At 38.7% G+C, this 25,018-nt stretch overlaps 1 protein-coding gene across 1 annotated transcript in view; it reads right to left on the bottom strand.

The window, feature by feature from the left end:
• The window catches only part of RBMS3 (RNA binding motif single stranded interacting protein 3), a 632,551-nt gene extending 614,101 nt beyond the window's left edge, over positions 1–18,450 (bottom strand). The window contains exon 1 of the mRNA XM_057315983.1: positions 17,634–18,450. Coding sequence (XP_057171966.1) covers positions 17,634–17,708 — 75 coding nt within the window. The 5' untranslated portion in view covers positions 17,709–18,450. The remainder of the gene's footprint in view (positions 1–17,633) is intronic.
• Positions 18,451–25,018: the final 6,568 nt, after the last annotated feature.

Genomic DNA, 25,018 nt, shown 5'->3' with positions numbered 1-25,018 from the left:
ACACTATGGTAGGGTTTTGCTTGTTGAAAATCTATAAATATTTCTGTGGTCAACATGCAGGAATTTCCTAAAAACAATGAAGAATTTTAAATCTATCATCGTTTTCACTTACGGTTTATACCTTTGGAATGAAGCTTATGAAACCATTCCCTGTATGAAGATTAAATAATTATTCACTTTTTTTTTTTTTTCCTGCCCTCCTTAAAGCTGTTCAGCAATTGCTACACTCTGGCTGTCCAAACTGTTCCCTCTCTAACTTTCTGTTACAGCTAGTCTGTTTTCTCTTCTCCTGTCTCCCCCCAGTTCCAACAGCACACCTATGTTAGGTTTCTGTCTTATTCTAGCAGGAATACCCTCCCATCCTTCCTCAGCTTTACCCACTATGCCAAATGTCCAACTCCTTTGCCTACCTCAAGACTGACCCAACACTCTCTTCCTCTGTGGCTCTTCTTGACCAAACAGCCTTCATCCTTTTCTCTTCACTTCAAATCAATGTGACACAATTTAGCATTTAAGGACTCCCTCTGTGTGTTGTGACTCCTGTCTAATTTGTTTAAAATTACCAACTTCTGAAGAGCAAGAATAACACCATAACCCCCTTCTGTCTTGTCCAAACCACCCGATACAGTGCCGACCTAAGAAAGAACTCCAGGAACATGCACTAAGTGATATATTTTATTTCACATTCTGAAATTCCAAGTTCTAAATCCCCTCTTGATAGCTATAGGATATGAAATAAATGAACACAGTGCTGGACTGCAAGATATTGTAATTCAAAGGTGCACAAACACTGAAAAATCATATTTCCCTCTTTTCCAAAACTCCTTCAGATGAAAAATATACAAAAGTATAGGAGAAGGTGGATATGTATTCGGTCACCTGGTTTTGTGGTTGAGTCAATGTTGACATGAAAGTAACCATATGAATAAGTAAGAAGCAAGCCGATACTTCACAGAAAAAAAAAAAAATGCCAAACACCTTGAGGAGAATTTCACCTTTATATTTGTTCCTAGTTTCATGTCAGTATCTTTGGAATTGAAAGGGAAATATTATTTTGAAATTAAAAAGTAAAAAAGAAAAATAGAAGAGAAACACAGATAAAGATGGAGGAGGTTGCATTACACGTTCCTGAACAGTATAAAGTCAATTAAAGGACATTTAGAGAGTGAGGCCATCCATTCTTTACTCAGTAAATATTGACTAGCACTGACTATGTGCAAGTCAATGTTGTAGGACAAGAAGGCAACACAGAGAAGACACAGACAAGGATTCTTTTCTCTGGTAGCGAGTGGGATATACAGAAAGGAGGGGGGAAAATGGTTAAGTGTCCAAAGAGCATTTATCAGTGTTATTAGAGTTTAGGATATGGTATGGCAACTCCCATGTAGTCAACTGATATTTACTGAGCACCTACTATGTGCCAGGCAAGGATTGAGGGTCACACAGCTTGAAGACCTTTGAGATGGCCTTGGGTTTTTGAGCATGAAGAGCTTGGTGAGTGTAGCCATTATAGTTGGAAGAAGATTAACAAAAGAGGTCAGATTAAAGTTTAGTAATGCTACATGTGAATAAGTTTGAAAGATATTTGAAAACTCAATGTCAGCTGGAGAAACTAAAACAAAGCTCAATCCTTTCATTCCCCCAATGAACAGTCTTGAAAATTATCTAGTTAGAACCCAATACCACACCCAGAGCCAGTGCTGGCCTCACTGAAAGCATTTTTAAACATGAGGTTTAGCTCTAGGGAAGCAAGAGCTGACACTCTATAAGTTGGCTGTAAGAAAATAACACCCCATTCCCTCTTCTAATTTAGTTACTTTAGGGGACAAAAGGCATCCTGGGAACTTAAATGAGGAAAGCGCAAGTATTGTGAAATACGGCAATGTAAAAACCAGACAATTTCCCAGTAGATTCATCTCAGACTGCAGGGTGAGTTTTCTATGGAGCGCGGAGACAGACTTGCATTGCTTTCCAAAATAAAATAACAATAAAAAAGAAAAATTCATGTAAGAAGTATGAGAAATATTGAAAGTGGATCTCTCTACATGATTGCAATCCAGCTGATTGCAGAGATGGATGCCAGAGGAACATAATGGAAGTGCAAAGAAATGTTTCAATGAATAGCATTGATCGGAGCTATCACAAGGATTCATACTCCATTATACTCATGCATCAAGTCAATTCTGGGCCTTTCAGTCACCCTCTCCTTACCATTATCACTAATAACAATCTCTTGGAGTTCATGGCTCTTATTTATATTTTATCATCTTTGTAATATGTTAATATATTGGCATTCTTTACAGAACATTGAAACACATTACTACTAGTCTATATTGATCGTCAAGACATCTTATCAAATAACTAACTATTCCTGTGACAGGAAGCAATGGCAGGAAACTGAAATATGAAAAAAGGTAAGGGAACCCTGCGGAGATGGCGTTAAAGCAAGTTCTAGAACAGAAGCACTGGGCCTTCCAGAACCATGCTTAGCACACTGAGTCTTTTCACCTAACCGAAGTGCTGTTGTCATTTCTGATTATTAAATTCCTTTTCCAGACTTTGTTAAAATGCTTCTACTGCACTAAATCTATATGAAGTATGGTACACTGTTGATTTTTAAGCATGGATGAAAAATGGTGAGATTTCAAGTTGTAAAATGGGAAAATGCTAAATTGGCCCTAGTATATTGAACTAAACTCCCTATCCCACCTCATATACATCAGAGTAAAAGAAAAAAAAAAATCATCCTGGCAGGTTCATGTTTAGGAAAACTCCCCAAGTTCCTGAAGTAGCATATGAAACTTGACCATCAAACTTTGAAAGGTGTGATTAGTTCTGCAAAATGTGAGTATGTGAGAGAAAATTAAGTGTTATTGGAAATACGTGTCCTTGGTCTAACTTTTCTTGAAGGAAGAACAAATCATTGAAGCTTTATGTTCTACTGTCTTCTAGAGAGATTTTAGTAAATAGTTTTAGATAAAGCCAGCATAATATCTTCTATAGGTAAACTTTTGCTTTATTCTTTATTTTGCCATATTTTGGCAAAATTAAAATTAGATTAAAATTGATATTAGAAGTAAAAAACAAGTACAGGGGAAAATAAAATAAAATCAGATTTCACCTAGGTTCATTATATTTTCCACAGTCACTTTTCCAGCTCAATGAATATACCATGACATTTTCCCTATGGTCAAGTAACACCAAACAAGTCCAACAGATAAGGGGTATCACAAAATACAGTTTGCAGCATTCCCAAGATAATAATGTAAAAAGAAAAATCCTGATGCCCAAACCCTTGGGACAAAATATTTGCTCTAGGATAAAAATGCCTCAGTGGGATTCCAATCAGTTGGGAAGATCTGGGCTGCTGGAAGCTCTCCTTGCCTGCTGTTGCTCCTTCCACTTGGAATATGAGGTGGCAGACAAAGGAAATCAACCTGAAACAGTGCAGCCCACATAAGATGGCTGACTAGCATGGAAATGGTAGCACTGCTGACCCCAAGCACCTGTTGGGATCCCAGTAATGGTGTCACAAAGAAAAGAAGACATTTCTGCTTCCCCCAAATGTGAGATGCTCCCTTTGAGCTCAAACCTCAGCCAGGAAGTTCATCTTCTCACCAAAAGGAGCAGACCACAACCCTTATCACCAAAACACAAAGGGGCAGGCCAATCCTGCAGGATGTAGAGTCTTGGGTTTAGGAATTCAAGCATAGAGGTCAATCCTTGTGTGAGAGGAAACTCGTCAAGGCATTTCTCAGTGTTTAAAGAAAGTGTTTAAAGGGAATAAGACCTGCTCAGAAAATCATTGATTCTATCTTATATTTAAATGAGTACCTTGTACATAAACTGCAGCTTTATTCATAATGGCAAAACGGTGGCAAAAAGAAAGTAATGCCTATCGATGGGTATCACTGCATAATGTGTGGTACAGATGCACTAGGAACAATTATCCTGAAAATAAAAAAGATGTGTGTCTGATGACTTGGTGAAAATGTCACAAAGTATGCTTTTCATTGAGAAAAGGAGTAAAATAACCCATACAGTATGATCTCATATACCATAGATCTGATTGTATGTTGGCACAGACATAAAGAATGCTAGAGAAGGACACGTATGATTTTATGATTTATATTGGCTCTATCTGAGAGTTCTGACAGAACGGTGTGCTATCCTGAAGGAGATTACTAATATTCTTTATACGTCTTGAATTGTTTACTAGATGCAATGAGTACGATTACCTTGCGATAGAAAAATTTACTAAGTGTTGGGGACTTACATATATAGAAACTACATTTTGTGAAAATGGTATAATAAGAACCTTGATGCAAAAAAAGAACATGATAGAGGGGGAAAAAATGCAGAACAAACACAAGAGAATCAGTGCAACTTGGAAAAATCAAGAGGCGTCCAAACCAAAAACACAGTTTCTTCCCTTAGCCACAACTAGGTTACTGTTTTCATACATTCCTTGGTGAGAAAGGCTTTGAAGTTTACATCAGAATCCTATCTTGTACCATCTATCATTACTTTAGACATGTCTTTATACCTGCTTAGGTAATTGTATATGGAAGGTGAATAGACTTCTCTTTCCAAAATAGAAAGATTCTTGCCTGATCTTCAAAGGGGTCTTTTCAAACTTTGAGTTCAAAAAAAAAAACAAAAATCCACGTCCGTATTGCTGTGGACCATTACGTGGCACGGGTAGATGCTCTACAGCTAACAGCCTCAAGACCCTCTGGTGAGCAAAGCAGACAAAGGGAAGGAACTAACGCTCAACCCGGCTCCCAGCTCCGTACGCGAAGTTCACCTCCTGATATGTCGAACTCCCTGCCAACCCAAGAAAGGAAGCCGCATATACAAGCTGATATTTTTGGCAATTGCTCAGGAATGGCCTCTCTCATTCCCTCCAAACCACCATCACTACCATTTAGTCCTGACCTACTTGCTTACTCTCATCCCCAAGTTCCAAATACTGGCTACTTAGACTGGCTTTGAAATCCACTCTGCCCCTCCCTGAGTTGGCACATATCCTGATGCTCTTGCCAGCATCTTGGAATGCAAGGCTGTGGTAGTTTTGCTTTGCTGGGTTGTTTCTTTTTTCCCCCCTTTTTCTTCTCTCCCCTCCCCTCTCCTTCTTTTTTTTCTCCTCTTCTGTTCTTTTTCTGTTGCTGTTTCTGACTTAGCCCACCTCTGCCATCATAGCGTGTCCCATTAGATAGTGATATAAACCAACCCCAGCCAACAGTCCTAGGCCACCTAGCCCAGCGGCCCCCATGTTTCGGGGGGAAAGGTGAGGCAGGGAGAGATTGCATCAATCTGCATGTATTAAGAAAGATAACTTTAATAAGACTTACTTCTGGCATACAAAACGCCCTTTGGCATAAAGCACCACGAGATGAAGACGTTAAGCAAATCTGATTCAAAAAAAAAAAAAAAAAATCACTGCTTTCCAAAAAATATATAGTAAAAACACAAGAAGGAAATAAATAAAATAAAAGATCACTGCTTTCAGCAAAGGACTAATGCATGAGACAGAGAACAACACAGATTAATGCATTCTGAAAACCTTTCTTACTCACTCAGTCTGCATCAGGCCCTCTATTGGATACTGCAAGACACTCATAGATGAAGACCCCACGGTCCTAGTCCACAAGCGGTTCGCAGACAAATTCGGACACAAATATGATGCTGAGGAGTAAAGGTGTGCCCAAAAAGCCAAAAATATATTTATGGCAAAGCACAAAAAGAAGAAAGTCAAAACCCAATCCCACTCTACCTTAGAAACAAGTGGGGGAAAACAACAATAAAGATAAGAGGGGGCTGGAAACTAAGAGAACAAGAAGGGGGATACAGAAGTTTAGGACCTAAAAGCAAGGAGGCCAAGAAGGCAAATCCATAGCTGAAAACTTGAGGACGGGAGCAGGGGGCGTGTGCAGGCAAGGGCAAGTGGAGTAGAAGCTGGGGTACAGAAAGAAAAGAATTAGTCCCCCCAGGAAGGACAACGTGGGAAAAGCTGGGAGACGTAAACGATTTAATGTACACGCAAGGTCACTTCGGACAGCCATCCTCAATGGAATAACGACGGGGAAGTGAGGAAGATGAACTTGGCAGAAAAGATGGACCATGACTAACAATAATAGCTAACCTTTCTTGGACCTCTACTGACCTAAATTCTTCAAGGACCATGCTGAAATCCAGACTCTCTTTTCACCAGGACCCACCCTCTAACGTACGTATGTCCTGGGAGTTCAGGGCACGGAAGCACGATTGCACACACATCCTCAATTCAGCTGCTCTGTGGATCCCTAGGCACATTCATGGCTTCCAAACGGCACAGCTTTCTGGTGGGCACTTTGCATTATACAATTCTCATACCAATACAAGTTTGCTGGTTTTATTATGGTATGCTGTTGCTTTCCCCCTTTCAAAGCCAGATCCTTTCTACATCGAACAATATAGCTTCACTCATGATTATATTTTTAAGCATGTTATGGATTTTATATGAACATTTTATATATAGAAATTCTAAAATATGTGTTAAAATTTGATTCCAAAGACTTTCTGAAAAACACTCCTGTTTCTAATCAAAAGCATCAATAAAGCTTTTATCCAGATTCTCCCTGAGAACTACTGATGGGAAGTCCGAACAAATAAAGCAAGTGCTGGAGGTTACTAAGTGCCTCAACACGTGAAAAACCCCAACAAAGCACTAAGTTTGTCCTCACAAGCATTGATTTTTTTTTTTCCACAAGACACCAAAAGCCTCAACTATATGACTCCTCCATATCGAGTTCTATATTCACATTAAAGTTTTCCCCAAATATCGTTCTTCAATTTGTAAATTATATTTTCCTTGCTATATAGCTCTTATTGTTTGCCTTTGAAAAGGAAAACACATGGCCAAATTCCAGAAATCTGAAAAGTGGAATAAGATCTTGGCCTTTCTATTTTCTGTTTCTTCTTCTCTTTGTTTCATCTTTCTTGGTGCATCTCATAAATCATTTGTTAAATTACAATTGCAGAATTGCCATTTTTTTTCCTACCATGCCATCAACAGCCTCATCACTAAAAACTTGAAGATCATTAGAATTTCTGCTGTATAAACAACTGTTATGAAATTATTTGAGAAAAAATTAGAATTAATTGATCAATAAGATTTTTCTAAAAGATGCTACCAAAAACAGGGAAAAGAGAATAGGTATCTAACCTGATATATTATCAATATATCTCAGATCATGGGAAAATACTACACTTTTGAAAGAAAGGGAAATTGTTACTTACCCTATTTCAGTGAGACTTGCCTTTTTTTTACCAACTAGCAGGAAAAAAAAAAAAAAAAAGACCTGGAGAGAACAGGTATATGTCACCTTGAAACCACTTTGCCCTCTTCATATTCCCCTTGGTCACTTAGACTCAGCGAAAATCATAACCACTGAAATAATCCTTAAAGTTTCCGGAAGTGTGTGAGTGTGTTATGTGTGAGAGAGATAAATCAAAGCTGATTCATTGAATCTGCTGATGAAATTCAGTGAGATCTGGCTAGAGAGCTGGGAAGAAAAATTGAGTAATTAGGGAGAGAATCAAAACATTGGGTGATTATGAGAATTCTCCCTGGAAGATTGGGGGAGGGAATGAATTTTTAGGTAAAGTGTATGCGTGAAGTTGGAGAAAGGAAAAAAAAAAATGCAAAACAAAAACCTCCTTCTTAAGATTCAGTTGGGAGGAAATGATGATGCCTGAGCCTGGGATCTTGATTGTCTTGTATCACCGGGACAAGAATGAATATGAAGGAAGCCCTCACACGAGGCTCAGGGCTAGAGAAGCAGTATCTTCAGGGTGCCCAATACCTGTGCAAGTAATGGTAGATGTGGTTAGAGTGTGCATACGTGTACATACATGTGTTCTTTAAGAGGCATATGGATTCAAGAGAAGTCATTCTAAGTGAACAACCATGGACACTGAGGAACAGGAAGAGGTGGCAATTTTAATACATGCAACAAACCCATGACCCAGTTTACAGACAGAAGAAGTTAGAAAGATTATGCCATCAAGTACATATCATGCCATTGCTTGCCTCCCGACTATACCCCTAAGCTGGAAGCCCAGGAAAACACCTGTTACATTCAAGCTCTTTTTTTCTTTCCAATTGGTAAACAATTCCACCAATTGCACAATGAAAAAATTCTGTGAGCCTGGCACCCAGATCTGGACCTCTCAGTTGCTCTTGCTGCCAAAGGTCAATCCAATGTGTCTGCTTTTGACATATTTTAGCCAAAGAATGTTAATGACATTTTCCAAAACGCTGTGCTGTTGCACCAAGTGTCCCGCCCCGGAAATTTGGGATTACTAAAATACAGAGGTATCTTAAATGCCAAAAGGCCACAATAGGTAGAGATATGGCCAGCTTATCAGGCTTTCTGACCACTTTAGGGACCCACAAAAACACTGACAAGATGGAAAAAAATGTATTTTCTCCAAATGAAAGAGAACAGTGAAACCAAAAGTGATAAATATTTGTTTGCATATCAACAAAACATAACTCACTGTCGACTCTATTCATTGTTCTACTTAGTCCCTTGGTAATCTTTGTACCTCAAGAAATTCTGTATCTTAGAATTTTTTCACGTTGCAAGAACACCCCCGTATGCAAGATGATGGCCCAAAATTCATAGACACAGATAAATAAATTTACTTGCACTCAAAGAGTTTTGGCAGCAAAATTATAAAAGATCTTTAGATATTATATTGCAAAAAAATTCTAATTTGATGTGCAATATGAATGCATTTTAATATCTTTGTTAGTTTGTGGAATGGGGGCTTCCAAGACTGTCCAGAAAACATGGAGGTTTTTAACATGACCCTTCACTTCTCCCATTGTTAAAGGAAGTCACTAAACTTGTAGAGAAATTCTTCCATGTTCATTGACCTATGCCCTCTGATTTTTTTTTCCTTATCTTTTTCCAGCTTATTAACAAAGTTAAACACAAGAACAAGAATAAGCAATGAAGGGAAAACTTGCCATTGTTAACATGAAGTCTAGTTGTCCTAACAGATAAATAATAAAGTTTAAAGCAGTGGTTGATTTTTTTTAGAATAAATTTTAAAAAGAACATCAGAATTTTATTCTTTTTCAGAATTCCCTGCCTTAAATGAAACACAACATCCTTACATCTAATGGTTCAGTCTGAATTGATATGCACAACAATGGACAAGAAGAGGCCAACAAAGGACAAGAAAAAGCCAAAACCAAGGGTAATTCAGGAGCTATCAGAACCCTCTAAGGGGCTAGCACCAAGTCAAACAACAAAAAATTGTGTGTGTGTGTGTGTGTGTGTGTGTGTGTGTGTGTGTGTAATCTCTTTAGGAGAAATTAAACATCATAAGTATGTCATATGGTTTTTTTGTATGATACACTAGAAAACGATCTCTGAAATTTTATTCCAAGCTTTGTACCCACTCCTTCAAATACTTTACCTACTCGAAACTACTTGGGAGCTTAAAAGTATATTTGCTTGAGTGTTAAGTTACCTTAGCATAAGTTATAGTCAGGGTGACACCATCCAATTTGTGTGAGTGATAAGTTTTAAAAGGGGCAACATGAGAGTTTACAGACATCTATAATAGCTTCAAATATGACTCACATGTGTAAGGAAAGCTTTTAAGGTATCTTAACCAGTTCCAGAAACCCAGATAGTTAGCATTCTGTTTTCCATTTTCATTTTCATTAAATTGTCGTCAATCAACAATAAGACTAAGATAAATAGACAGCAGTACACGAGATAAAAATAGGAAGACTTCTCAAAAATCCTCCTGAAATTCTACGTGTGATCCATATTCAGCTTGAAAACTCTCAGTTAAGAATGAAATAACCAAAGAGTCTAGCATATGGAGTGTGATGTATACCAATTTCTGAACCCTACAACATAATGGTAGGAAAGCTAATTCTGAAACAAATTAAAAATCAGTACCTAAAACAATTACTACCAATATTTAGAATAGGAAGATTTATTTTTCTTCCATTGTCTCTTACTTTCCACACCATAGGACAGGACATTATCAGGGCTGCCTTGACTATATATGTAGTCAAGTCTATATTTTTTATCTGGCTAACATTCACAAAAACAAAATTCAAGGTTCCACATACTTTCATTAATTCAGCTAACAGGAGCTTTTGGGGGGATAAGAAAGGTATCTAGCGAGAAAAAGAGGGAAAGATAATGGTCTTGCTTACGTGTCCTGGAGAAGTTATTGTCTTCCTCCTATTATTCCATATACTATAATTACTATAGTATCCCTTCCCTGTGTTTTAAAGGCTACTATTCAGAAATTTAGGGATTCGAAGGATTTGCAAAGTCCAGTCAAAATAGTATTTCATCTATCACTTGTCATCCCCATACTGACACTGGCTCCTAGTTTCATTCACCAAACTAGTGTTGCCAGGGCCTTAATGAGGCAATCCTTCTGCCTTCATCACCCCAGTGGTTAGGCCAAACATATGCCTAACCTTTCTGTTCTTATACCACCTGCAGAGAGGAAGTTAAATGAGGAGAAGTAAAGCATCACACTGTCACCATCAAGTCTTTGGATAAGCTCTAATTTTACCCAAAGGAGAAAACTTTAACCACAACAACAAAGCTGGCAATGACCATGATTAAATGATGCCTGTCATTCCTTCCCACCCCTGGGAACTGCTCTCCACCCACTCCCAGGTGATGGATGTGTTTCTCTTGGTGCACTGGGTTTAGATGTGGCAAAGGAAGCAGACAGCTAAATTCATCAAATCACCAGGGTCGGCAAAGCAGCATTTGATCTGCTCTGGAGAAAGCGATGGAGACCTGAACAAAAACTCATCGATGGCACAAAACCAAGGTCATCTCCCAGTCCCACGAATACATCAAAGCAGGCTCATTTATCTCAAAGTGAGAGTCACAAAGGCAAAGCCTGGAAGAGATCTTAGAGAACCTGACCTAGAAATCAATCCATTGACACACAAATCAGAGAATTCCCTCCCTCCAAAAAACAAAACAAAACAAAACAAAACCAGAATCCATGTCTCAGCACTCATCCATATTCTTTTTTTTTTTTTTTAAGATTTTATTTATTTATTCGACAGAGATAGAGACAGCCAGCGAGAGAGGGAACACAAGCAGGGGGAGTGGGAGAGGAAGAAGCAGGCTCATAGCGGAAGAGCCTGATGTGGGGCTCGATCCCATAACGCCGGGATCACGCCCTGAGCCGAAGGCAGACGCTTAACCACTGTGCCACCCAGGCGCCCCTATTATCCATATTCTTGAAATTTGTTATCTATTAGACGTCGATGTTCTGAATTACAAAACTTTATCCAGATATCTGATTCCACATGGCATATACTTCCTGACCAATAAATCTACATGAAGAAAACCATGTAAAAGTGAACAAATTTGCTGCCTATATCAACATGAAAAACAAAACCAACTGAATCCAACTTATCTCTGTCAACCCCTCTTTTTTTTTTTTTTTTTTTTTTCCAAATTGCTTTTCAGTGTCTGAAATCTGAAAACCAATGGCCACCTCTCTAGGCTTTTTCAAGGCCCTGAAAACAATGACTTCCTAAGAAATCTCATATTAGTATTAGTATTAGTATCCTATAGATTCATAATCTCAAGAAAACTCGAGATTATAGGCTTCATGAGTATTTTTTTCAAAAACTTTGTAGCTTAATCATTCCATAAAAAACAGAAATCTCTTCACTACGACACCCTGCTAAAGAAATAGACCCACAAGTTGTGTCTCTTTGTACAGCTACGTACTTTTTAACACTGGCCATGAAGGCGCAATAGGCATACAAAACCAAATATCGTATTTTCAGATATCTTCAGAAAGAATCAGACTACCACCTATTTTGTTCTCCCTAAGTTACTGATCCTCATGACCTATCACTCTTCTTGAGGGATAAATGGCCTGAAGATTTTCTTACAAGGGTTCCACAGATCAAAGTAGAAAAAAAAAAAAAAAAAAAAAAAAAAAGCAGGAGAAAAAAAGTTATGATTTCAAAGCGGAAATGAGAAATTCACTTTTCTTACTTGAATATGTGCCGCGTGGGGTCATGATGATCCTTCCATTTGCATTGGTTTCGGGCCTTTCCGTAAATGTGTGTTTTCTAATTAAATGGCACTCTATATTTAAAATAAAAATTGGTCTTACATGTCCATCCCCAGTTTCAGAAAGCATATTTTTCAATCGCGTCCAAGATAGTTCAGCATCTTTCCCACTACTGCAAAAAATAGCAACGCGTTTCCTCAACGCAGGTATTACAACACATCAATACCCCGTTGCCCTCGCTCTCCCTCCAGTTTCATCTGCTCTCTTGCTGTGCAACAGCTATAGTATAAAGAAGTCTATTCTCACATGCTTTTGATATTACACTATTTAATCACATACAGCTGTGGCTTATGAGACTGTTACAAAACACAATTTTAATGTAGTACTCGAAGCCAATGCTGGATAAACATCAACCATTTACTCTGAATACGCAGTCCGACACTAAAAAGATTTTCTTTTAAAGGAAAAGACTGGTTTTCTTAGAATTTGGCCTGAGCATAATTGTGACTGAGCCCTCTCTCTGCCAAAAAGACTGATAATGTCAAAAAGGATTGTGTAAAATCATATTAGTGCAAAAATGAAGCTTTCCAGAATTCCTGGAGCCAGAAGGACCTGAGATGAACTTACATCCTCCTTCTCTTCTTTTGCTTCCCTCCCTGCAAATCACCCCTACGTCCAATCCTCGAATAGATTTAATGACTTCATAGAAATAATTTCAAGTTTTAATTCTATTGTTCTTTTCCCAAATTGAGAGAAAGCGAAAGGAAACTGCATTAGAAAGATACTGTGAGAACAAATTTACATGAGGTTTCCTTTGAATTTGGAATGATTCTGGAGGGAGGAAAAAAAAAAAAACCATGAACTTTTTACATATCTTCTCCTTTTAAGTAGGCACTAAACCTAGTGCTGTGAAAACAATGCCTGCTTTATAGAAAAGACAATCCCAGTGATAACAAATAGTGGGGGGGGAGTAAAGCAAACAAAACCACTAGAAAGGGAGAGTGGCCCCTTGTTACAATATTTCTCTTATTTAAAATCAATTAAAATAGTATGCATTCTAAAATGAGACAAACAAGATTTATCATGGTTTCATGCTATCGTATGACCCCCCTGAAGCGAAAGAAATAGTTGAAGTTGTACCTAAAAGTTCTGTTGCTGGATGATTTTTAGAAAACCAGTTTTGTATGTTTCAGCCTTTCAAAGGAAAACAGAACTTGGGAGTTTTCAAGGCTGTTTTAAAACTGGCAAGTTACCAACTCTGGCTATCAATGCAAATCTGAGGCAGGAAGTACTAAGGAAACTCTAAACTCATTCCCTCCCTCTGCAAGATTTTCTACATTTTCATGTGCAAGAAGTATGTTAAGGGGTTGTTCTGTTTTGTTTTTGAAGGATCTGTACATTCACATCTTTGGGAATACCCTTTGCCCCATAGGAGCCTCTCTCTTCCTCTGCCTACTCCTTAGTCCTTTGTGTTTCAAGTGTTTGCTCTTTCTATGGCACAATCAATTGGGCTCTAGCTAGACTTTGAGAGATGGGCGGCAGTCCAGGCTGCAGATGGTTGGAAACTCAGCCTGAAATCAGTGTGTAGTTGATGAATTTCTCCCTACACCTGACCCCGACTTCACACCAGGCTCTGAACACAATCTGAGTCTCCCCAGCCAAAAAAAAAAAAAAAAAAACCTGTTGGGTCCCATAGTCTGAATCCCTTTCTACAAGATCTTCAGGGCAAGCGGATGGCCAAAGAAGGGAAAGCAGGAGGCTGATGGGAAAGCAGCATGAGTAGAAACCACGCCGTGGATTGGTAGAAACATCGTGACCTGGTCAGGGTAAGGAAACGGAAGAAAGGACAAGCTTGCTGTGTGTGCTTGGATGAATTTTAAACTTTTTGGGAAGACTAAAGTTTTCCTAATATCACATATGAGAGTATCTATTTCTCAGCAGCAAAATATCAATCCATCAGGCTATGACCATATTTTCCTCTTTCTAGCTTTCCTAGTTTGACTCAGTTGCTTTTCCAAGAAACTCTCCTCCACAAAGTACCTCAAGTTCAGATTGAAATTCACCCTGGGTCTCACAATGCAATAGCAACAGGTTGATTGCGTTGAATGGGCTGTCACAAAATTACTGAGAAATATTAGGTTACGACTCAATCAAACATCGTTATGGATATTATCATTAAGCAAAATAACTATTTTTGTGGTCCCTGTTCTCTAAAATTTGCTGATTATTCTGGGTGGCCTTCAAATAGTAAATTCGTTTAATTGAAGAGTTTTTTAATCCGGCTATGTTTCTTATGTAAATATTATAACATGTCACCAAGATTTCTTCTTTTCTGCTTAATCACAAACATTTCTTTTTGAAAGTGCTTCTTTTAATAGGTGGAAAAAATTGCCCAAGAGCGAAAACTGACAAATGACAATTTTAATGCAGGGTTTTGGAGAGGGAGCATACTAGAACACTACAATATAGTTACCATCGGTCGCTGGGTTTTCATTTTACTTACAGGTACAATTGTCTAATACATTATTTTAAGCATTCAGAAAATGATTCAAAGGGAGAAAAGCATAAATAACTTATTTCTAACTTCTTTTTCTTTTTAAGCAACAAAATTAATGGATTGGTTCTCATGTAATGGGAAATAAGAGGAGCAGAGAAGGCAGGGAAGTGTCCCAAGTTTTTCTAAAACTTTAATTGCATTTGAGGAAATGGAAACATTTCCATTTATTTAGAAATCCTACTTTCATTTTGTTTTATCATAAGAAAATGGCAGCTGAATCTAACACCCATGTTTAGGTAGAAAGAGAAGGTTCAGTATTTTGTCCTTTCTGAATGTACACAATAATAAACCTCTCAGTTCTTTAAAAACCCCATAAAGATTTTTCACCCCAAACTAATGTCAGTAAGTGGCTTTTGTTGATTAGTTAAAAACACCTGAATTTGCAGGACAGCTTAAGTTACGATGTCCCCAGAATATGACTTTTATTGTCAACCACAGGAACTCTATTTTTATCAACCATAAGTATTCTTTATATATCAGCATCATTTTAAATAGCTATGAGTTTAAAAAGGACTATAACTATAAGCCAAGGCTAGGAGGACCGTAGATTTTATGAATTCCACCGAGGCTTACTAAATAAACACGAGCAGCATGTATTTCCTTAAAAATTAGTATAGATTATATTTTAAGATATAAGCAGAAAAGGAGCAAAAAAATGATACTGAAATAACCTAGTTGTTTTCATGCTACACTGGGTCATGATGGTCCTTTCTTACATAGTATTCACGCTGTCAGAAAGTCCGCACATTTTAAAGTATGACTGACCCTTCTTCTTCCCATTCCCTGTGTGCCCAGGTTTCAAACCAGGGCACGTTTTCACATCTTCAGCTTTCAGGAATTTTATTAATGTCTGTCATTTCAGAGCCACTGTAACAGTATTCGACAACTTCACAGCACTGTCGAAATTTTACAACATAATAATCAATATGAACTACCACGATAGCCAAAGTAGCTGATCTTATATTCCCTTCCACCCTGATCTGATTACCCAAATATCAGCTTAGGTCACCTAATGGGTCTAGCTTCTTTAAAAATGTTCCAGAAGTGGATGGCTTTGACTAGCTTGAAAGTAACAAGATCCAGATGCTGCCTGTCTACACAACACTAAACTACACAGGACCCCCAAACAGATTTTTTTTAATTCCCTCTATATTTTTCAGGCTCTCCTCTTTTCCCTCACCACTCCACTTTCTCTCTTTACCCCAAGCCCTCTCCCTCTCTCTCTCTCTCTCTCACACACACACACACACAAACACACTTCCCATCAGTGTAGCTCATACAGTATCCTGTCCTTAATATAATGTGCACGACATTATTTCCTGCTAGTAATAAATTAAAAGAAATCTCAAGCAGGAAAGCAATTCTTCCATTATTTCATTCATTTTTATGTAAAGTTTCCTCTCTGAATACACTTCATAGTAAAAAACAAGAACCAAAAAGAAAGCGTGAATTTTGAAACATTTGGAAAAATTTAGCCAAATGAGTAAAAGGGTTGGAATGTCCGATATTTTTCACGGAACCCTGGGGTTTGTTGTTTTTGTTTCTTTGGGGGACGAGAAATGACTATAAATTTCCTCTTTTTAACTTGTCCTTGCTTTGCCATTTCCTTGAGGAAGGCAGGCAGCATTCTCGACCCAATCCCCCCAAAGAGTTAAAACTCCAGGCACTGGAGCAGGAGGGCTGGTCTACTTAAGCAGCCGCACAAACTAAATGCTCACAAAGGCAAAAAGCAACGTGAGTCGACCTTGCAGGGGCAGGGCGAGTCACAGAGCGATTGAAAAAGAAAGGGAAAAAAAGCAACAATTTTTAATATAATTCTGAAAGTCTGCTGCCTGGTCTGGTTTACAAATAGGCATTGTTTGATGAGACAGAATAAATAAGAGCTAACTACAGCATGAATTACCAAACACTAATCACGGCGGCGAGTCCTGTGACAGCACAGATCACTCAGGCACGCCTTGTTCACTCTCGGCATATTTATTTATTAAGAAGACAGTGGAGTCTGGCTAATGTGATACAAAATAACATCATCTGTAAAGAAATACAAGCCATGCATTCAAAGTGGTAACTCTACCAACACCCCCCCCCATCAAGTCCAATTTAATTGACAAATTGGAGCAGTGATTTCACACCTGAGAGTCTTTCATGTCTGAAGTGCAGGATAAAGTTCATGGTTGGCACTGCCCACTGCTTAGTTACGTGGGCTTGCCACTGGCCCCGTAATGATCATTTGAGCACACACAGAAAGACTCAAGTATTTAACCAATTCATGCCCAATTATCATCAGTTACATTTCATCCTGTTTCAAGACCCAGGCCTCCCGATGGCAGCCAGCACAGAAAAACGGAGCTTTTAAAAGTAAAGAACATCTATTGTAAAGCTCTAAAATTCAGTCTCTAGTGTCTCCATCATCCTCAATTAAAATAAAATATGTAAGGCAGATTAAAAAAAAAAAACACAAAAACACACCCAAACAAACTCTAAGGGACTTTAGTTAGCTGTACTATACCTTCCCACACCCATCTTTCATTCTCTAGTCAGCGATTAAAAGTTTGAGTCGCCCCCACCCTGGTGTGTCCTCTCCAGTGGGAAAAAACCTTTTAGAGCCACAAACAAAGAGCAGCTCACCAGAAAAGCCCCTGAAATTGTATTCTTGTCCCTGATAATCACTGTTACGATCTCCTTTCTAACAACCCTGTCCATCTGCAAAGCACTTTACTACGGACCTCAGGAACATTTTTATGTTGCCAAGTAACAACAAAGGAACACGAGCGAAACTATTATCTCTCCTAAAAGAGAAAACCACAATCCCAGCTTGCTTTCTTCTCAGAGTCTCCTCTGCCTCATTAACTCCATTGGTATGTTACTAATTTCAAAGAACCAGGAAGAGGTGATGGGGAAGGGGAGGTAAATAATAATTCACATGCCTGTCTGTTTCCCATCCCGAGTGCAGAAGGATACCACACTGCTTGCCAGACTGTGGGTTGAGCCATACCTTGGTTTGGAGATAGTGAGGATAGTAGTAAGTGTACTGGGGGTACATTTGTGGCTGATCCAGGCGTTTGCCCATGTAGCTGGAATCTTTATCTCCGAGGCAGGGAACTGGATGACAGGGTATAGTGCCCCAGGCCGAGCTTCCTCTTAAACCACTATTCCTGACAGTCCCGATGACTGATGAGGCTTCAGAGATCCCTCGTCTTCCACCACTCGCTAGTTCCAACACGGCAAGAATTTAAAAAAGAAACATACCAAAAAAGAAAGGAAAAAAAAAAAGAAAAAAAAAAGAAAAGAAAAGAAAAAGAAAAAAAGAAAAAAGAAAAGAGGAGGGGTATCGGTAGGAAAAAAAACCAACAACAACACAGTCTCCCAGATCGTGCTTTCCTTCCCCAGCTGCTAGGGTCCACTTGGGATGAGGCAGTTTGTTCTCTACCAGGCTGTCTGTAGTGATGTCAATTGCCAGCGTTTGTAAAGAGAGAGAGAAAAAAAAAAAATCAAAGTCCTTTTAGCACAACTCCGAATCCTTGCAGATCAGCTTCCTGTCTCCTGTTTGTCTCTTTCCCCACCTTAAAGAAAAAGGAGGAAAAAAAAAAAGGAAGAAAGAAAGAAAGAGAAAGAAAGAAGAAACAGAAAAAAAAAAAAGGAAAAAAAAAGAAAGAAAGAAAAAGAAAGGGGAAAAGAAAAAGAAAAAAAAAAAAAACCTTGCACAGCTTAGTTGCTGCTGTCTCCCTCCCAGAGTGACATGGTGTTCGGGGCTCGTCCTGTCCTTTCATTCACTCCCCTCCTTCCAGCCGGTGGGTGGAACCGAGAGAGCCTCTCCAGGGAGCAGCGTACGCAGTCCAGAAGGCTGCAGTATTTCCTCCAAGAAAAAAAAAAAAAAAAAAAAGCCTGCTTCAACCCCTGCCGCAAGCAAAGTTCCGATTCCCTCTGCTGGCTATCTCGAATAGCAAAGCAATTTTTGCAGCAAAGCTGCTGCCGCTGGAACTGAACCTGGGGAACTCAGATGCGGGCGGTGGATTATTTCTTATCCTTCCCTCCATCTACCCCATCACAAGAGCTGCCTTCTTTTTTTTCTTGCCAAGTTGCAAGGTAAGCCACACTGCTAAACAAAACACAGAAGACCATGGGAGAGAAGAGAGGACGAAGGGAGGAAGGAAGAGAGAGACAAAAATACAAGCAGAGGGACAACCCTTGCTGGTTAAAATGGAAAAAGTGTGTCCCGGATGCTTTCAAAACCTGTTAACATACGAAAGCCAGATGAATCCAAGACCTGGTTCAGGAACTAACCTTATACTTCTCGGAGGACACAGAGGATGCTAAGTATTGAAGAAATTTGAGAGTCTCCTCCAGGACTACTATTAGCAAGCCATGCATCATCAGATCACAGTGACCAACTTACCACAGCAGATAGGATCATTCTTATCCTTACATCCATTTTGTAAGCATCTAAAGAGGAATCCCATTAGTTTTACAGGCGTCTTTATAAATAAAATCACGGGTTCTCTCACTGTCTATCTCTTTATGATTATTTTGATTCATGGATGCTTTAATCACTTTACTGATATCATCACCAAAAAGAAAAATCATAATTACTTGGCAGAGTTTTTCCCCCACCAATAATAAGTAATATTCTGACATGTCTATCAGCTATTACATTATAATACAAATTGTTTCAGAGAAAATATATTTCCTTTAAGGGTCCCTTTTCAAGGCAGTCAAGGCTAAAATTAGACATGCCAGCTGTGTTTTGCTGAGCGCTCACGCATGCCCAAAGCGTGGGCAGACCAATATTGAGCGCCTCTCCACTTTGTCAAACCAGCTCTGTTCTCCCCAGCCCAGAGTTGCCTTTTCAGATAAGAGGTTCCTGGTACAAATCCAGCTTCCTAGTGAAGAAGAACAGAGAATTCCAGCCCAGTGCACAATATGGTGTCCATCCACATGCAAGCCCTGCCCCCCCTGAAGTCCCTGGCTTCCCCTCAGGGGTCTGGTTATTGGAAGCTGTGTGAGTGCATGGATGTTCCCTGGAGAAAGATAGGGATGGTGGGTAAATAGTTTTATGTTTGACTTTTGACAAGAATAACAACCAGAGAGAAGGAGAGAGGGTGGGAAGGTATGAGTTAGGAGCCCTGATATCACTGTCATTAAGAGAATTAAGTCAACTCCACCAACATTGAAATGTGTTCTTCTGGGCCTCACTTGTCCCATCTAGAAAGTGGAAATGCTTCCAACTTAGCTGGCTGAAGGTGATAAACTCAATCAGACACTATCTCAAAACGACATTGATTTAAAAATCATTCAGTCACATCTCATTGCTCAGATAGTAAAGTCCTGACTTCTTGGAATCGTTTTCAAGACACTGGGAAACCCAACTTCACCCTCTACACTCAGTACGCTCTGCCTCTCACGGTCTATACCTGAGTCACAGCGAACTGCTTTTGAACTAGAATGTGCTCCCTCAGAGCCTTGCGTCATCTTCTCTGCCCCAGAGTGGTCTTGCATCCCCATTCAGCCCACCCTTCGGCTCTCAACATGGACATCACCCCTCGGAGTAGCTTTCCCTGAACCCTCGCTTCCCTGCTGCACCTTTTATCTGCCCTAATGGATTTCTTATCCTGGGCAACTGCCTGTTAATTACATGTCTGTTTCTTCCATGATGCCTTAAAAGCTTCAGCAAAAGCAGGAAAGTAGGAGGTCCCATCATTCTCACTCACCTTCATATTTCCAAAAACTATCATGGAATCTTGCACAAAATGGGTGCTCTGTAGATGTCTGATGAATAAATATCTTACATACAATAAGAATTCTAACCCAACTCATATCCTTCTCTCACTACATTTAACATTTCCGGATGCAGGGGATAGAGTGATAACACAGATCAGAACAAGGGCCATCCCTCATTGAATATGTATTTTAGTGAGGGAGATAAACAAAGAAATAAGCAAGTAAACAGGCAATATAAATCAGGTAATATGTAGTGCTGTTTAGAAATATAAAGCTAAGGGAAGAGAAACAGAGTCACAGAGATTCCACTTTAAATAGGATAGTCAGGAAATGCTCACCAAGAAAAAGCTCTGAGGTTAAAGGAAGGGTGGGAACCACACCCTGGGTGTTGTGTACTATGAGAGCACTTCTTATGAGAGCCTTGGCTGCCACCCAAACTGCCTTCGTCCCAGTTCTGCCTCTGCCAGATCACTCTGCCTCCTTTTGTCATCCATCCAATGTCACTACCCACTTCATACAATCATCATGCGAATTCACCAAGACTAACATGCAAAGCATTTATAATGCCTTGGAACATACTGGATCTGCTCAATAAATGTATCTGGGGAGAGATCATCCCAGACAGAGAGAACAGTAAGTAAAGAAGGCCTGGCAGCAAGAACGTGACTTTGAAATGTACAAGCAATGGCACAGGGGCTGAAATGGAGCAAGCAAAGAGGAAAGACTATCAAATGAGACTGGAGAGGTACCCTGGTCCGGATCACATAAGCCTTAGTGGGAATTTGGTGAGGAAAGCTGAATTAATGACAGTTAATAGCACAGCCAGGACTCTATCCAAATATTTTGATTGTAGATCTAGTCATCTTCAACTACAGAATGCTGTCCTCCAGAATGACTTATTGAGGTCCCTCCGAATACTAAGACTTATAAGATCAGGACCTTCTGTTGCTTCTGGCAATTTTGCCGCTATGAACAAAGGATACCAGTATTCTTTTATTAACGACTGGCCTAGCTACTCCTTGGAAGGAGAGGAACAGTGTCTTATTTACAAATGAAAGGCCAAATAAATAACTCCTCAACCCAAGCGATAGCTCACTTATATGTAAAGTCCCAGCATGTGTTGATGCTTTCTGCAATTCTACACAAATTGCCACTTTCCAAAATGCTATTCTATTTCATTGGATTATTACTATATTCTTGGCATCAACTGTCATTAGCCTAAGCACATTCGTTGAACATTTAAAGCTTTTCTTAAATAATGCAAAGACAGTTTACCACTTGTGAGAATTATAAAACCTGTGTTTTATTTATTTATTTATTTATTTTTCCCTTCAGAGATACCAGGAGCCACCACAATTGGGGAGGCAAGATACTCATGTCAGAAATGGTTTTTATATCGTGTCTGCTCTGTTGGAGCAGTAGCACTTTCCATTTAAATGATCAAGTTAAGGTAGGAGGTAACTAATTTAAGGCACTCTCTAAATCAGAAGCCAGCTGTGTCCCATTTGCCAACTAACAAACAAATTTTGTACAAATCCAAGAGCAGCAAACTGAGCAGCATCAAGGAGCATGGACTCTTGCAGATTCCCGTGATTCACAGCAGGACAGGAGAGGCATTCATTTAAGACAAGTCCTTGGCTACTAGGCTAGAGATAGAGAAGTGATGGTACCGAAATGAGGATCAGTGGGTAGAGATGGAGATTCTCTTCTTGTTCGCTCTTGACCTATCCACTCAAAGAATAACCGGGTCCTCTCTTTGGGTAATTTATCTTTTAAATGACAAAGACGTAGTTGATAGCAAAAGAAAAAACAGTAGAGAGAGAAGCAGAATAATAAGAAGAAGAATTGTGCTATCTTTGAAAGCAAGTATACTATTCTATCTTCAAGATATTTATGACCTTGAATAAATTAAAACAAACCAATAAAACCACAATTTGGTATCTGTTGCCCTCTTCATTCAAATTTTGAAATCCCTTTCCAACAAAGCAGTTGCCAAAGTGCTATTAAAGATAAAAATTAGTTTTTAAAGAAAGACAAGATGGTAGATCACAAACTCTGACAGTAAAATAGTGTTACAAATGTCTTTTCTCCTACCGGATACTTATCCATGATTTAGGAACATACCTGAGACAAACTAGGAGAAAAAGACCACTAGTGATGGTTCAAATTTGAACTATAATTAAATGTAAAATTTTAATGTATATAAAGACAATAAAAATTGGCCTTGGAAGAAAATTTCAAGCTTCAAAGCAAAATTATAATGGACAGTCAATCAAATAGAGGAGCAAGAATAATTTAAAACAATGAACATTATTAACTTTCACAAAGTTTTACGGAGCATTTTCTATGTGCCTAAACAACCAAGAATACCAATATAAAAATTATCACCCTTATCCTCAAGTAGACTTGACATCTCGGTATCTATCAAACATCAGTCATTCATAAATGACCTAATGCCTTTCCTCTTATCTGAATACCAAATTTTAATAATAGATATTAAATAATTTTCTTTAAGTTGGCCCAATTTTTTTGAAATACATAATTATAAATCTAAGCAATGATATACATGAAAACCCATGTTTATTTTGCTTTTATTATCTTTTTAAAAAATACTTAACATCCTCTTGCTCTTTACATACATTTTTCATAGTACTTAATACTGTGGTAGTCACATATGTTTCCCCTTTACCACTAGGATTATCAAGACTCCCATTTCTCCACTTCATTGAAATTAGGCATGGCCATGTGACTTGCTATGGTCAATAAAACATGAAGCAGAAGTGACCCATGTACAAGGTTTTAATTGTTGCTGTCTGATTCACCAACCCACTCTACCCTGCTGGAAGCATGGGCTTATATGGAGGGAGCATCTTGGAAGGCTTAGAACAGCGGCCTTGAATAATCACCTAGACCAACCATTGACTTGTCATGAGCAAGAAATAAACTTCTGTTGTAATTATGCTAATGAGATTTGGTGACTTACCACAGCATCACTTAGCCTGCCCTAATAAGACATTACTCATAGTTTGATTTTATACTTGTTAATTTCCTTCTTTGAGTATCTCCCCCACTAATGTCTAAGCTCAGAAGGGCAAGGACTGTATCTGTCGTCTTCACTGTTATATCCCCGGCACCCAGAACAGTCCTTGGGATTTAATACACATTTAATAAACATTTGTTAGCTAAATGAGTAAAATATTAATCTAAAATCATCTCATTTATCTATCACTGGTTAAAATGCAATACTTCATGAAGTAGAAGGGAGGCATATACTCAAAATGTACATTATTCTGGGAGGAGAACTGCTGTAAGTATAATTGCTAAATGTTCAGAGGAGGGGAAGGTTTTTCTGTACTGACTATAAGGAGTGGGTCCTAGGTTAAGAAAGATACTTAAAAGAAAAAAAGCTCAAGGAGAAAACGAACTAAAATATAGATGGCCTGCTATATGTTAGACACTGTACTAGAAGTTCATAAATGTTTCCTCAGTTAAAACTCACAAGTTCCTGGAAAGTTCAACTACAGTTGAGCAAATTAAGAAGGAAAGGGGTTAGCTATCCTAGTCAAGTTCATCCAGTTATAACATGGTAGAGGAATATTCCTAACTCATGTCTGCATAAAGCCCAAACCCAGATTTTTTCTCAGCATCATTTGATGGAGATCTTAAATGTTTTCTTCCAAAATTGGATTCAGATAATCTTTGTGTTTACAACAGAAAACTCACAGTATACATAAAAGTCCCAAATAAGTCAGTGTGTCTTTATAGAAACAGATGGTACCGAACAGACAGAAAACTGGAAAGAAAGAATATGGCTCTCTATCAAATAGCAAAACTCTATTTGGACCACAGATGTGATGGTTGATTGTATGTGTCAACTTGGCTAGGCTATAGTGCCCGGTTGTTTGGTCAAACACCAGTCTAGATATTGCTGTGAGGTATTTTTCGATGTGGTTAACAATTAAATCAATAGACTCTGAATAAAGCACATTATTCTCCATAATGGAGGTGAACCCACTATAAGAATGAAGACTGAGATCCTTTAAGAAGGAAGAAATTCTGTCTCTAGAATGCCTTTAGACTCTAGACTCAACATCAGCTCTTCCTGGGTCTCCAGCCTTGACAACGTGACGTGAACTTTCGGGATTCGCCAGGCCCCACAATCACGTGAGCCAACTCCTTAAAACTCTTTCTGCATATAGACACATCTTACAGGTTATGTTTCTCTGGAGAACCCTGACAAATACAACAGGTTAATAAAATGAAAGCAATGGTAGCAATGAAGTTCAGTGATATGGGCACTCTTATACATTCCTAATAAATGTCTATAACGCTTTTTAATAGAGCTTAACAAAAAGTATAGCCTCAAAAATCTTCATCCTTGTCACCCAGTAATTTCCATTCTAAAAATCTAAAACAGATCATCACTAGCCATTTAGGAATAAGTAATTGGAGAACTCTAATTTGGTTAAATAAATCACAGTATAGAGTATGATTCAACCATGAAAACGATACTTAGGAAACATTTTAACCTATGGGAAATGCTTAAGTCCAGTAGCCAGTGGAAAAATCAGAATACAACCTTGTATGCACAATAGGTTTTCAACTATGAAATAAAAACACATAGATAAGAGAATAGAAGAACTACATCAAGGTAACAACAGT

This window comes from Ursus arctos, unplaced genomic scaffold, assembly GCF_023065955.2.
Source record: "Ursus arctos isolate Adak ecotype North America unplaced genomic scaffold, UrsArc2.0 scaffold_20, whole genome shotgun sequence".
Lineage (NCBI taxonomy): Eukaryota > Metazoa > Chordata > Mammalia > Carnivora > Ursidae > Ursus > Ursus arctos.
The sequence above is the reverse complement of the archived record's forward strand: the minus strand, read 5'-3'. Positions and strand labels throughout refer to the sequence as shown.